Here is a 15,155-nt window from a genome sequence, read left to right as displayed (position 1 = left end):
GGGGAAGGGGTGGGGTGGAGGAGCTCACCACTATACATAGGGCCCTAATACCAAGCCAAATGTCTTAACCAGCCTACAGAGCAGGGGTAGGCAACATGGTGCCCTCTAGATGTTGCTGGACCCAGTTCCCATCATCCCTGCCTATTGGAGAGCCGCAATTTCCCTATCCCTGCCATAGAGAGTCTGATTCTTTTTTCAGCTACTAACATGGCCTTTCCTAGGGAGGGGTCATTCAAAATTAGTGTCTTTATAGTAACATATTCTGTGCTGTTTCTAACGCATTGAACCAGGTAGTATTGTTCCCTACTTCATGTCAGAGAGGCTGTTGTTATCCCCTCTCTGCACATGTGGCTTCGAGTTTGTGATTTTTCCACAACCGTTCAGAGATCTGTGGTTGTCAGGATATGTACAAAATTCTCCCCCATCAGTCTATCATATGGTGGCTCAAGATTCAGACAAATTAATTATCTCTCCACCATTTTTTGGAAATAGTTCCATAAGCCAAAGGTGCCTTTGTAATGTGTTGGATGTGCTTCTGGCAATTGTTAAATCCATCACCCGCAACATCTCACCTCCAACTGGGAGCTACCTGATTATAGGTTTGGTAAGCCCTGCACCCAAGCACGCAACCCTCCTGGAACACAGATCAGCTGTCTCACCCAGCACACAAGATTATCCGCTAACCTGCTAATTACTAACTGCAGGATTCCTAATTAGATCCCATTTCCTTAGATAAATACATAAACACAGGTAGGCATGAGCTCATTTGCATCTTCACTTAGAAGCCAGCAGCTACCAAGAGGGTTTAAAATTAAAAAAGCAAACCATCCCACATTTTTAGTCTTGTGCATTCCAGATTGATGCTCGTATTTTCAAAGCCCACAAGGAGTAACCACTGAGCAGGAAATGCTTCCTTCTCACATCTTGAAGAGAAGAGGCCGTCGCATCTCCAGGTAGGGTTGGGAGAGAGTCCCTGCCTGAAACCCTGGAGAGCTGCTGCCAGTCAGTGTAGACAATACTGAGCTAGATAGACCAATGGTCTGGCTCAGGATAAGGCAGCTTCCTAGGTCCCCATGTCCCTGTCTCTGCTGTTGTGCTGCATTTTAGGTTGACCGTACTCAGTTGGAGCATGTCCAGTCTCAAGAGAAACAAGCAGATCACTAAACCTCTTTCATCCTAGGTCCCATGATATGGTTGGTTGGGAAACAAAGATTGTCTCCAGACTGGGGATGAGGGAGAAATTGGATTTAGTTCGTATTTAAAGACAAACCTACCTGAATGGATTTCACATGCCTTAATGGTCTCAGTATCTTCCTTCTAGCCTGGAAGGACAAATACCCACCAACCATTATGTAGTTGTCTGATGAGCTAAACGCCCTTGCTCCATTTGAGTGCACCTTCTATAAACACCAACTTTGTCCTGGATACATATTTGGACATTTGGATGGCGTATATTGATCCATATGTGTGAACTAGATGCATGTATAGATGTTTAAATCTTCTGTTAATGTGAGCTGACAGGTTCGTTCGTTCTTTTTCTCTCCCTTTCATCCCAAAGAAATTGCAATTTAAAAAATCAGTTAAAAATTAAAAGGATGAGCCTACCTAATTAGCACTGTCTGAGAAAAAAATAAACAAATGGAAACACGGCCATCTTTTGAAATTCACACTTCTCCAGATTTTGCAAAGCAGTGTTCCAGCCAAGTAATGTGTGCAAGAATGCATATACTGGGGTAACGTATGCATAAAAATGCATCTATTTGTGAAAATAACATACAAAAACTGCATTGTGCTAGGAGAAAATGCTTTGCAAAAATTGTGTATATTAGGAGAAATTGACACTAAAATGCAGATGAATCTACCTGAGGCCTTTTTAAAAAAAAAAAAAATGGCAAACTGATGTGGAAATGTGGAGAACTGAATTTAAGATTGGAAAAATAAGAAACGGAGAGAAACTGCCTTCAGCAGATTGGCCCATCCATATTCCAGACTGTTGTTATTTTGCAGGAGGGTTTAATCACATACCAGAAATTTAGGTTTCTGCAGTTAAAGTGGATGAAATCGTTTCATCTCTCTGTCTCAACATATCCACTTTAAAAAAAAAAAGCATTGATGTGCATGAGGGACAGAAATGAGTGGAGGAGGTGGGTCCACTCAAAGACAAGGCCCTCAGAGGGCATCTTGCTTAGGGGCCTTCCAAAACCAGGTACCAGCACTGCCATGGAGACTGAAAGAGGACCACCCTTGGGAGCCCCAAAGGCTCAATTCCATAGCTCTCAAGTAGCCGTTGTTATTCCATTGGTATGCCACTTGTCCGAATAAATGTGACCACAGTGCTCACAATACAACAGCACATCAGTGCATCATTACAATAACATCAAATCATTTCAAAACATATGATAATTAATTAATAATTAGTTAGTTATTTCGATGATTTTGTGTTGTTTGCATGGTGTTTTATGTTTTATTGTATATTTTATTGTATATTTTGTACATTACTTTGATATTTTATATGAATTGCTATCTACCTTAGTGTCTCATTTTTGACGATGATGTAAGCAGTTCCCAGGTCTCTTCTTTGTTGCAAGATTCTGGGGGTAAGCTGTGTTTGGGTCCTGGGTGAGGGCCAGGAACCTGAGAGGATGTGTATGTTAGAAGTAGAAGGAACTGATATAGGTTTTAATTATTAGTAATTTGTATTGGTGCAACACTTGTATATGTAATATTATATATTTTTGTAACATTTGTTGTTTAAGGGGGTTTTGCATTATTTTGTATTTTGTAGCATTATAGGATGATAGTATGATTATTTCTGTATATTTTTGACATTCCTATGGCTGTAAACCATCTTGAGTGCAGTGATGTAGAAAGGCGGTATACAAATTAAAAAGGAAATGAAATAATCCAATCAGTATTTTAAAGATTAACATTGTAACATTTTAAGTTCATTATAAAACAGGCAATAGAAATCATATTTTTTTTAAAAAAAGTCTCAGTTGACCATATCATATCTAAGATGATGTTGTATGTTATTAGTGGGCCTGCCAAAGCTTTCTGTGGCTGTTTGGGGGGGGTGTTTTATTATTTTGTTTTATGGTACAATATATTTAATTTAGTTTTTTAATGATGTTGTAAATTACGTGGAGACCTCTGGGTAACAAGCGACTAACAAATCTAAATATCTAAATGTCTGGATGAGGCATCACACATTTTCAGGATGCACAGAGCTTTTCTTTTGGACTGAGGAAGAGTTATGTGCTGCCCAAAAACTTGTTACCCTGTGCACTAGCACAATCTATCCCAGTTCCTACATTCTTCCAGTTGAGGGGAGTGGAATGTACTGGAGATGAAAGGCGGCTAGCCAAAGAAGACTGATTTAAGTTACAGATGCTTTCTTGCACTAATATGCTTGATGACTGTCATAAACATGTTCATGTTTCCAAAGATATGTGGCAATATGGTCCACTGGATGCAAGGCTTTATCTGATCTATCTATGTCCAGTGATTGTTACAATGCTATCTGATCAAGTATAACTATATATAAATTTGGTCAGCCCTGCTGGAGGTGAAATTACTTTTAACAGAATGAGCCCTTCAATGAAAGAAGGATTCTTTTCCTCTCATTGCTTAGCTTGCTTTGGAAAAGAAAGATTCTCACAAGCTTTAAGAGTGCAATTAAACTGGGTGAAAAGTTTTCTTTTATCTGTGTCAGTGGTATTATTGGAGAAATTGTCTCAGGGAAGGTGGTCTAAAATCACAGATAAAATGTGTTTATCCCCCCCTCCCGCCTTTTGACAGCTGGATATCAGTTTCGTTTGTACTTGGTATGTGGCTTAATATAGAACGCTCACCAACCCATAATGGGGAAGTTTCGGTCACAGTTACAATTGCATCAAAGTGCCAAGAAAAGAGTTTTTGATGCTGAATGTATGACAGCTGTTCTGGAACCCTGAAAACCTGAACTCCCTTTCATTAACAGCGCAGAAGTGAGTCCCATTGAGTCCCATTGATAATAAATCTGCTAGTCTTTAAAGTATTACAAGAAAACTGTTCATTTTGCTTCAACTGTAGACTTCTATCACAAAATATTAGTTAGAAGGGATCCAGGAGGCCATCTAGTCCAGTGCCCAGTGTACCACAGTGGTTAGAGTTTTGGACTAGGACAAGGGAGAGCCAGGTTCAAATCCCACTCTAACACAAAGGTCACTTACTGACCTTGGGCCAATTACCATCTGTTAACCTATCTCACAGGTTGTCATGAGAATAAAGTGGAGGGGGGTAGAGAACAATGTACTCTGCCCTAAGTTCACTGGAGAAAAGGCAGGGTAGAAATGTAGTAAATAAGTAATGGTCATCCTGTGTCTGTCTCTCCTCCCCTAGATGTAATTAAACAAATACCTCCTGAGGCGCCCCGTTTCATAGACAATTAGCTCTTACCAACAGGAGGTTTCTCCTAATATTTAGCTGAAATCTGCTCAATAGCCAATGCTGGTCACATCCAAACCATACATTTAATTCACATTTAAAAAACATCCTCACCCCCAAATCCTGGTAAGTGTAGTTTACCCCTTCCAGAGCTATAATTTCCAGCACCCCTAACAAACTATAGTTCTCAGGATCTTGGGGGGGGGAGTCATGTGTTCTCAATCTGCTTTAAATGTGTGGTGTGGATGTAGGCACTGTCAACCCTGATTGGCAATGGTTCTCTAAGACTTTCCCAGACTTTTTACTGAGGTTTTTTTACTGAAGCTGTCAGGGACAGGACCTGAATGTTTTGCATACAAAGGATATGTTTTAACCCATGGGTCGCCAAGATGGTAGCAGTGAGTGCACGTGTGCCCACAAAGTATTCCTTAGTGCCTGCAGGATCCCATCTCCCTATTGAAAATAAGCTTGAAAGACGCCTTCTTTAGCCAAAATAAGGCTTTTTTTCAGTCTAATTGTGGTACAATTTCGGGTGTGTATGTGTGGTTACAGCTGGGGAGAGGAGAAACATGTGGCATGCATGTTTCTCTGGTTTACAAATGTGTTCATTGATCTAAAAAAGTTGGTGAGCTTAGCTTTAACCACTGAGCTATGCCTTCTTCCCAAAAATGACCTATTTGTCTCTGAAATGTTGGATGGTATAAGTTCATACAACAGGTGTGTGGCAGTGGAGGCAGACTTCAGGTACATCTGCACGTTCCCTTAGGGACACGACATACAATATTAAACACTCCTTAAGCAAAAGCAATAAAAAGACCTCTTTTTTCTTTTCACTTAGCTCAAAAGCTGACATAAATTTCCCTTTCATTTACCTGGAGTTTTGCATTATCAAAATGTCTCATTTGTAAGCTGCTGAGTAACCCAAGTCTTGTACCTGCTCATTCTGTGGCATGTAGCAGACTCGTAATGCTGTCTCAGATATCACAGCCATCTTTGTAAAATATGATGTTAAGGAAGCCTGAGTTCATTGTGCTATACATATGTAAATGCCTCTCTTTCAGTGGTCTCAGGGGACAGAGGAAGCCAGACCTTATTCCCAAGCACAGCATGTATTAGTTGTACAGCAATTAAGTGCACACGTACGAACTTGGGAGTGTTCAAGAAGCACGAATCAACCACAGTCAGGACATCATTACGGGAGGCAAAAAGCCCTTCTCAGACTTTCTGTTTAAAATATGCTGCAATAGCAACAGTCTGGACTGAAGCTCTTTTGTGAAGGGCAGAGGGCAAGCAACCCAATCCACTAACCAGCTAGTGCAGGGATGGGGATCGTTTCCAGCCCAAGGGCCGCATTCCCTTCCGGGCAACCCTTTTGAGGGCCATTTGATAGCGATGGGTGGGGCCAGAGACAAAAGCAGGTGGAGCAACAAATGCCGATTTTACATTTGCACAGTAAGCTAGTTTCTACGCACGCTAACGTACCCCTCTCCATCCAGACAAGCAAGGGGCATGATTGGAGTTCAAGGACACCTTCCAATCAGGTAAACATATTTGGGATGCAAAGCAGGGGCAGTGAGGGGTGTGGACACTCCCATGAGGTGGAAGCGGCTGGGACCTACATTTGATGCACAAGCCCTTTGAAATGCAACCCTGGAGAACTGCTGCCAAAGTTGGCGATATTGGGCCAATGGGCGAATGGTCGGACTCTGGATAAAGCACTTTCATGTGTTTGTGGACTTCAGGCTGAGTAAGTGGCAGGGCACTGAGTTATCCTCAAAGCGCTAAACCTGCCAATTGAGGCAGAGGGAAACCCAATCACCATTTGCAATGCTGTCAAATATCCTAATGTCAGGGACTATGGCGTATGAACTAGGCATCATGATCTGATTGTGGGTATGCGGGCAGATATGCTTTAAGTGAAAAAAGTGGATAAGAGAAAAACCAACTCATCTGAAATGTGTTGGAGGAGAGCTTTGCGCATACCATGGACTGCAAAAAAGACAAATAATTGGGTGTTAGAACAAATTAAACCAGAACTGTCCCTAGAAGCTAGAATGATGAAACTGAGGTTATCATACTTTGGACACATAATGAGAAGACAGGATTCATTAGAAAAGACAATAATGGTGGGAACAACAGAAGGGAGTAGAAAAAGAGGAAGGCCAAACAAGAGATGGATTGATTCCATAAAAGAAGCCACAGACCTGAACTTACAAGATCTGAACAGGGTGGTTTACAACAGGTGCTATTGGAGGTCACTGATTCATAGGGTCACATGAGACACATAAAAACAACAACAATGCTTTAAGTTGGATTCCTGCTTCAAGCAGGATGTTGGACTCAATGGTCTTATAGGCTTCTTCCAACTCTAGTATTCTATGATCCTGTGACTCATCCTAGTGAGCCAGGGTGGGCGCTCAGCACTCAGAACCCTATTCAGGCAGAGAAGCAATTAGGACCATGAAAGATTATTTATTTATTTATTTATTTATTTATTTATTTATTGTACTTATATACCGCCCCATAGCCGAAGCTCTCTGGGCGGTTTACAGTAACTAAAAAACATTAAAACAAATATACAAATTAAAAAACACATATTTTAAAAACAATTTAAAACACAATTTAAAAATTTAAAACAATATAAAAACAATTTAAAACACATGCTAAAATGCCTGGGAGAAGAGGAAAGTCTTGACCTGGCGCCAAAAAGATAACAGTGTTGGCACCAGGCACACCTCATCAGAGAGATCATTCCATAATTTGGGGGCTACCACTGAGAAGGCCCACTCCCTTGTTGCCATCCTCCAAGCTTCCCTCAGAGTAGGCACCCGGAGGAGGGCCTTTGATCTTGAACATAGTGTACGGATGGGTTCGTATCGGGAGAGGTGTTCCATCAGGTATTGTGGTCCCAAGTCGTGTAAGGCTTTATAGGTCAAAAGATTAGACCCTGGCTTGCCATCTGCTTTTCCCTGATCAACAGAGCAGTATATATTTTCCCTCTTATGTGCCAACCCCCAAGCTCCAGAAGCTGCCCTAAGGGATGCTAGGCTGGACAACCCACACCCTAGCTGGGAGAAGTGGTAAGTCCATCCATAACCTTGGACTGAATCCTTACCATAAGTAAATCATGACTTCTTGAATGAAGTCAGAGTGCACTGCATGACTGTTGTAAGACACCATTGCAAACCTTACTCAAACCTTCAGTCCTCCCTCCCCAAAATGCTTCCATGCAGATAGCCTTCAAGAAGGGGATTATCCTTCCCAGCTGTTCTATAATTAGCTCTCAGTGGTTTGCTCAAATTCAGTCTACGTCCCAGTCCCAGTCTCTCACAAGGAATGAATTGCCCACTTGCAAGCATAAATTTCCCACTGTGCTGCTCTTTGTTCATTTTATGCTGCCTCCCTGCTCTGTTGAAGCTGCTAAATGAGTCGATATTACCTTAATACGAGCTTTAAAAGTGTTATTTAACGCTATTACATACTGTAATTTTTTTTAACGCACCACACGAAAAAAAAATTTGAATACCGGTAAAACAGCATGTCCCCGTTACTTGCCTTGGGGTAATTGCCACAATAACTTAATTGCCAGTTTCTCCTTATGCAGAGATGCTGTCTGTGCCGATTATGGGCCAGACTGCATCTCACAGTCAATTCCAGTACTGCTGTGCCCAATTTTGGAGGTCTGATAACCCAAAACAGAAGCCACTTCTGGTGATATAAGTGGTAGACTATAAAATGACACAATGCAGGTGGCAGTGGGGGTGTCATAGGAAGTCCCCTTAGAATAGGTCAGACTGTATGTATCTGAGGTTTGCAGAACCTGTGGCCCTCCAGATGCTGCACTTACAACTGTAGTTGCAGGCCTCAAGACAGGATTATTGCATTGCGCTTTATGTGGGGCTTTCTTTGTGCTTGACCTGAAAAATGTAGCTAGTGCAGAATGATGCAGCATGGTTGGTGACAGGAGGGGAACCCTGTCAGCATACACCACCTCTGCTGAGAGAACTGCACTGGCTGCCCATTTGTTACCAGGCCAAGTTCATGGTGTTACTATCGGTATATAAAGCCCTTAACAGTTTAGGACCGGTTAATCTGTGGGATCACTTTACCCCATATGTGCCCACTCAACCACTTCAATCTGCAGAATTGGCACTGATAGAGGTGCCACATAATCCACGTTCCGCACTTGTAAGAAATCAATCTTTTTGGCATCACCTAAACTTTGGAACTCCCTGCCTATCAACATCAGGCAAGCACCTTCACTGTGCCCTTTTCGATGACTGCTTAAAACATTTCTGTTTAGGCAAGCCCATCCAGACATGTACATGTTGATGTGTTTTAATCTCTTTTTAGTTTACTGTTGATTTTAATTGTCTTGTTAAATGTTTTTAATTACTTGTTTTTCATTGTTTTTCACTGATAATATTACAAGTTCTTATGAACCGCTTAGAGGTTTTGTTACAGTCAAGCAGTATATAAATTCTGTTGAATATATAAAATCAAGTCCCATCATCCCTGATTATTGGCTGGGGCTGATGGGAGTTGGAGTCCATCAAATATCTGGAGGGCTACAGGTTTCCAATCCCTGATCTAGCCCGAAGTTGTCTTCTCGGCCTGCCAGCGTCTCTCCATGGTCTTAGGCAAGGATGCCAGAGAATTTCAATCCAGGCCAGGTTTCACAACATCCCCCCATTAATCCTGCTGAACTAGTTTAGGGGATGGAATGTAGATCTGTGGTTTAGTCCATAGTTCTATGAACCTGGTTTGACCATTATACTTATGAGGTGTACTGAGGATCTTTCTGCATTTCCCCCCTTACTTTTAATAGCGTAGTTTTGCTTGGAGCAGCTTCAAAGTGTGACACCTTCTCCATGCATGGTAAAAAAAGCTTTTGAAGAAGGTGCAGGAAGTGACTACATGTCTCTTTGTTTAGTAACTCTGTGCACAAAGGGACACTGTATATGCAACAAATGGCTGCCTGGAGCTGGCATTCTTCTTTTTAATTGCCAGTAAGCAGGATGATGGCAGTGGAAGCAGCAGGGAGATTTTTTCTTGCCCTCTGCAGAGCATGTTGGGACTAATAGACTGGTGGATCTGGCTGTTTGGAGTCTCCCATAGGCCTCTCTGAGTGTATGTGTTTTTTAATGGGGGGATCTTAAAACGCCTCTGCTTTGAGGCAACCTTTTAAGAACCCCGGAAGTTCATTTCCAAGCCAGGTTTAGATAAAGTTGTGCTGTAGAACATGTTGAGGTCATTTGGGAGTCACTCCTCTGGCTTCATCTTCCTGGATCTCCATGTGTTCAGAAGTATGAATGGAACTCTATGTTCATTCGATGGGACAAACAATTAGGGATCCTGACTGTAGTGGTTACCTGATGAAGTGGAAGACTGCACACAGCTGCAGTTCCATTACACCTTCCGCTGAATGTACAAAGCTCAAGGCCGGGACTGAAAACCATGATCCTGCTTTCCCCATCATTCTTTCAGTGAGCATTTTTTGAAGGTGTGAGCAGGACTTTTCAAGTTCTTCTTTCAGCTTCTCAGTATGGCAGGAATGGGGAACTTAGGACCAAGGGGCAAATGCGGCCCTCCATGCCTCTCTCTCTGGCCCTTGGAACACTTTCCCAGGCCATATCCCCTCTCCAGCCACATCCTCTTTCCCTGGACCATATTCCTTACCAGTCCTGCTTTGCACCCTCCCCAAGTGTTTTTGACTGCCTGGAATGTGTGTTCTTGAACTTGCCTGGATGGAGGATGGGGGTGGGTGCATGTGTGTACAGAAACTAGCCCACCGTACAAAGTTAAAATCTGCACATGTTTGCCTCTGTCCCTGCCCACCACAGGCATGTAGCCCCCAGCAGGTTGCTCGGAAGGGAATGTGGCCCTCAGGCAGAAAAAAATTCCCCACCCATGTTTTAAAGTTTAGATGGCCAGATTCAACCCTTTGAACTCGGATAATGTGTCTCGCTTGTCTGGATGGAGGATAGAGAGGGATTTGTGTATAGATTAGCATTTGGTACTCCTCCCACATTTGCCTCTGGCCCCACCAACAACTGGCCCATGGCCCCTGGAAGGTTCCCCAATAGGGAATGTGGCCTTCAGTCTGAAAAAGGTTCCCTAGCCCACTTGGCTGACTGTGAGTGTGTGTTAGATTGGGATCATCTGGAGAAAGTTACAGTATACAATTTTGTTGCAATGTTTGTTTGTTTGTTAGATTTATATCCCACCCTTCCTTCCAGTAGGAGCCCATGTATACTGTGCGCTTACCTGGTGCATTACAGCAGGATGAAGAGTGTAAAACAATGTCAAGGCACGTGTTAAATATTTTATGGGCAATCTCTAAGTCCTTGCAACTCTGCTAAATCCAGAGGGTTCCTATAGGCAGGAGAGAAATTAGAACTGGATTCCTTTGGTCCACAGAATGTTTGCAGCTATATAACTGGGTTATAAACATTGCAGCTGTTTCCAGGCAAAGGAGGGTTCAAGCTGTTCTCACTATTCATTTCCCTTTTAACTCCTCTCCTCCTCCTCTTTCCGTAGGATTTTCCATTCTTCAGGCAATTATGGAAGCCGCCGTGCAAAACAATTGGCAAGTGACAGCCCGATCAGTGGGAAGCATAAAAGACATTCAGGAGTTCAAGGCAATCATTGAGGAGATGGACAAGCGGCAGGAGAAACGATACTTGATCGACTGCGAGGTCGAAAGGATAAACACCATTTTAGAGCAGGTGGGTGGCAGGCAACGAGCTTCCTTTTCACATTGGGCATAGTGTGGTGCAACTGAACGTGACACACCTGGCACTCCACCTTAAGGGACACGGCAATTGCGGGCTTGGTCTTTCTGCTCCGATTATTATCAGGCATTGTGAGTCTACCTGCATGGGCCCTACAGCACCACTGTTGTCCATTCAAAAGAAACGTATTGCGCCATCACTTGCTTGGTTGTTTTTGTTATTGAAAGCCACCTTTCCCAACCTTTGGATTTCTGGACTACAACTCCCATCAACCCCAGCCAGCACAGCCAATGGTCAGGAATGATGGGAACTGTAGTCCTGCAGCATCTGGGGACCCAAAGGTTAGGAAAGGCTGATTTAACCTATGTTCACCCTGCTGTTCAGCCAAAACAAAGCCCCCAGGACAGCTTACAATTGTCAATAGTAAAATGGTCCCCTGCCCTCAAGCTTATCATCTTAAAAGACATGTCACAAAAAGGGAAGGGACTGGAACTCAGGCACTAGTTTAGGGGTGGGAAACCTTTGGCCCTCCAGATGATTCTGAACTACAACTTCCATCATCACTGGCCATGCTTGCTGAGGCTGATCAGAGTTGTGTTCCAGCAGCATTTGGAGGGCCAAATGTTCCCCACCCCTGCACTACTACGTAGTTCCAAAGCTCTTAGAAATGTTCTTTCTGCACAGGGAGGAGGGAAGCAAGCTCACTGCAGCTGACCCTTCTTTGGCCAATGGGTAGGACTGGGCTGGTTTCCCTTTTACTGTGATGTTCTTCTTGGGAGGCAGAGGATCCAGGGTCTGGTGGCCTTTGGACTCCTGGCTGATGGCAGAGAGTGCTTCTCTTCAGCTCTGTAGCCCCAAATCAACCAGGACTTGGAGGTGAGTACTCATCCTAGTAGGGAAGCAGGCTCCCTGCAGCTGCTTCTTCTCTAGCCAATGCTCAAGGTCAGGTTTATCCTCCCCTTAGTGATGTTGATCTTCCTAAGAGGCAAGGAGCCTTAAATGCCTGGCTGATGGCAAAAGCCAACGTGAGCTGTTCTTTCTCGTGGTCTGGATCATGCCTGGGCAGCATGGGACATGAGATGGGGTGCTCTAGGAAGGCCTCCAGCATGATTCCTTGGTTTTGCAACATGCACTGAATGCATGCGTCATGCTGAGTGCCAATAGAATTGCTGCTTCTCTTTTGGGTACCTTGGTGCAAGTGCTGGCAAAGTCTTGTCCTCCATCCCCACTTTGAGGTCCCTGGAACAGAGTGGGGAACAGACAGGCAAACTGGCTGGTTGAAAAGCAGTTAGAGAACTGTCTGGAGACAAGTAGATGTTCATGAAATGAGAGAGTTCAGGAGATCTTGGAAATGTATAGCAAGCAGCAGCATGGGTCGGTTCTCTGAAATAACCAGTACTCCAAAATGTAGCATTGGTGATCTCAGAGGTGCATAAGAAGTGCATGACCTGCAGAGCTCCTGGTTTAAGGCCCATAAGGACTAACACCAGTGGAGAATGGAGGCTCCGACGTCAATGGCACCGTGAATCTGCTCCATGTTTTTGTCTGAATTTTCAAGGAGATGTCCAAGGTGCTGAAACCGATTCCCAAACTAGGTTCAGAACCTTGGACGGCTCCTTGAAAGTTTGGACTGAACCCCGGAGCAGATTCACTGCCCCACTAACATTGGAGCCACCAGCCTCCACTGCCAAACCCTGGCGATGCTTCAAGTGCATATGCAATTATGTTGTTTCTCAAACAGCGGATCGGAACCCACCACTGGGCTTTGGGCCACTCTCAGGTGGGCCTTAGTGCCACAGCCTTCCCAGGGCCTCCTCATGCCTGCTCCACCTCCTAGCTATGCCATAGCCTTGTGGTTAGATCAATGCCAGGACCAGAAAGTCCTTGCATGCTGAGTAAAGGTGGCCGGGAGATGGAGAAGTGTTTTTTTTGGGGGGGAGAGAGAAGAAAGATGTCCCTTCTCTATGGAGAAAGGGCCAGAGGAGGTCTTAAAGGAAATTAGAAACTGAAATAAGATATTGTTGTGAATAAATGTTAATAATAAATAAACCGGGAATAGAAAGAACGGTGATAAGAGAGGAAAGCTGTTATAGGAGGAAGAAGTGAATATGAAAGGGCCCGGGAGGAGGGATGAAAGAAACTGGAAGTCTGGGGAGAGTGGGGGAGAATAAGATACAAGTGGAGGGTGAGATCACAAGAAACAGGTAAAAATACTTTTGAGAGGCAGGTGGGGGAGGGAAGAACATACAAAAGAAAAAGCCTTCTTTGAGGTCCCTGGAACAGCAACAGTCCTACTCAGAGTAGACCCATTGAAGTTAATAGACATGACTAACTTGGGTTCATTCACTTTGAGCCACTGGATCAGCAAATTCTGCCTAAAATGCGGAGGCTGTTACAACACCTCCACAGCAAATGTACTTTGCTTGGAGAAAGCTGAGCTATGGAACTCATAGACAAGACACAAAGAAAATGGTGTGGCAAAGAATTTATCAAATTCCAAAGACATCTGTAGAAAACGATGTCAGCAAGTACCCCTTGACTATGCCAACCAGCCTTCATTTGCCACCATTTTGAGACTGGCTCTGCCTCTGCACCGCCATTTTGTGACTGTAGGGTCTCAGCAATGTTCAGGCATCTCGAGTGGGCCCTGGGTGTAGAAAGCTGGAGAACCCCTGTGCTAATGTTTTCCAGTATAAAACACAAGTGGGACCTACAACAAAATGAAAGTGTGAAAATGTTCCTCTTCCATGTTCCAGCCAGACATGCCCTCTTCCAGAATACTCCATTCCTTTCCCCCTGGGTTTTCTATTCCCCACCACCACCACCTGAAATAAACTTATCATGCTGTGGCTACTGAACATTCTCAGTCCTCACTGGGTTGTTTTGACATGGGTGTTCCCCATTAGGATTTTCCCCTGACAAAGATATTTTCTGCTTCTGTAAACCTTGGGATTTATGTAAGCGTGCTGATGCTTCCCTTTTGTTTTCATAGTCATAGAAACAAAAAACACAGGAAACTACTATATATCATATCAGAGCACTTAGCTCAGTATTGTCTACTCTGACTGGCAGTCACTGTCCAGGGTTTCAGGCAAGACTCTTTCCCAGCCCTACTTGGAGATGCCTGGGATTGAACCTGGGACCTTGTGCATGCAAAGCATGTGCTCTACCACTGAGCTATGGCCCTTCCTCTGTTGTCACCCCTGTTGTGGCTACATCGCTTTCATGACTCAACATTTGAGTTCATTGGGTGGTAGCCAGCACTAGTCCTCCTCAGAGTAGACCCACTGAAGTTAATAGACACGGCTGAGGTTCATTCATTTCAGTGGGTCTATTTTGAGTAAGAGTCAGTTGAATACAACCCATTGGGTAGTAGGGATGGGGGAGGAATTCAGTTCAGTTCACATTGAAAGGTAAAGCTACCTAATGCACACTCTCTGAAACAATACACGAACTGAAAGACAGTCATCCTTTGAAATTTGCACTTGTCTGAATTTTGCAATGCAGGTATCTGGACAACAATGCATGCACTAGGGTACATAAAATTGCATCTATATTTGTTAAAATAGCATAGAAAAATGTGTCTATGAGCAAAAAGTTCATGGAAAAATGTGCATTTTTGGAGGAATTTGCACTAAAATGCTATTGAGAAGATGGACTTGTTCTTTCTTGCTCCAGAGGGCAGGACTAGAAGCAAGGGGTTATTCTACTTTGGGGGGGGAGTTTGTAGGAGCAGGAACAAGATCTAGGAGTTGTAATGGATCGCTCCAGTGTGTGGCAGCTGTGAAAAAGGTAAATTCCATGTTAGGGATCATTAGGAAAGGTTATGGAAATAAAACTGCCAGTATCATCATGCCATTATGCAAATTTATGGTGTAAAAATACTTGGAATAGTGTGTACATTTCTGGTCTCCTCATCTCAAAAAGGATATTGTAGAGCTGGGAAAAGTGCAGAAAAAGACAAATGAAATGAGCAGGGAGTTGGAGCATTATTAT

The 15,155-nt window shown here is 43.5% G+C and overlaps 1 protein-coding gene across 2 annotated transcripts in view; it reads left to right on the top strand.

Annotated features, from left to right (window-relative positions):
- Positions 1-15,155, top strand: part of GRIA3 (glutamate ionotropic receptor AMPA type subunit 3) — a 236,851-nt gene that overhangs the window by 107,850 nt on the left and 113,846 nt on the right. For both annotated transcript variants that reach the window (XM_061598226.1, XM_061598227.1), the window contains exon 4: positions 10,966-11,153. In XM_061598226.1, coding sequence (XP_061454210.1) covers positions 10,966-11,153 — 188 coding nt within the window. The remainder of the gene's footprint in view (positions 1-10,965; positions 11,154-15,155) is intronic.

Source organism: Rhineura floridana, chromosome 16 (assembly GCF_030035675.1).
Source record: "Rhineura floridana isolate rRhiFlo1 chromosome 16, rRhiFlo1.hap2, whole genome shotgun sequence".
Classification (NCBI taxonomy): Eukaryota; Metazoa; Chordata; class Lepidosauria; order Squamata; family Rhineuridae; genus Rhineura; species Rhineura floridana.
This window is presented reverse-complemented; position numbering and strand designations above follow the sequence as displayed.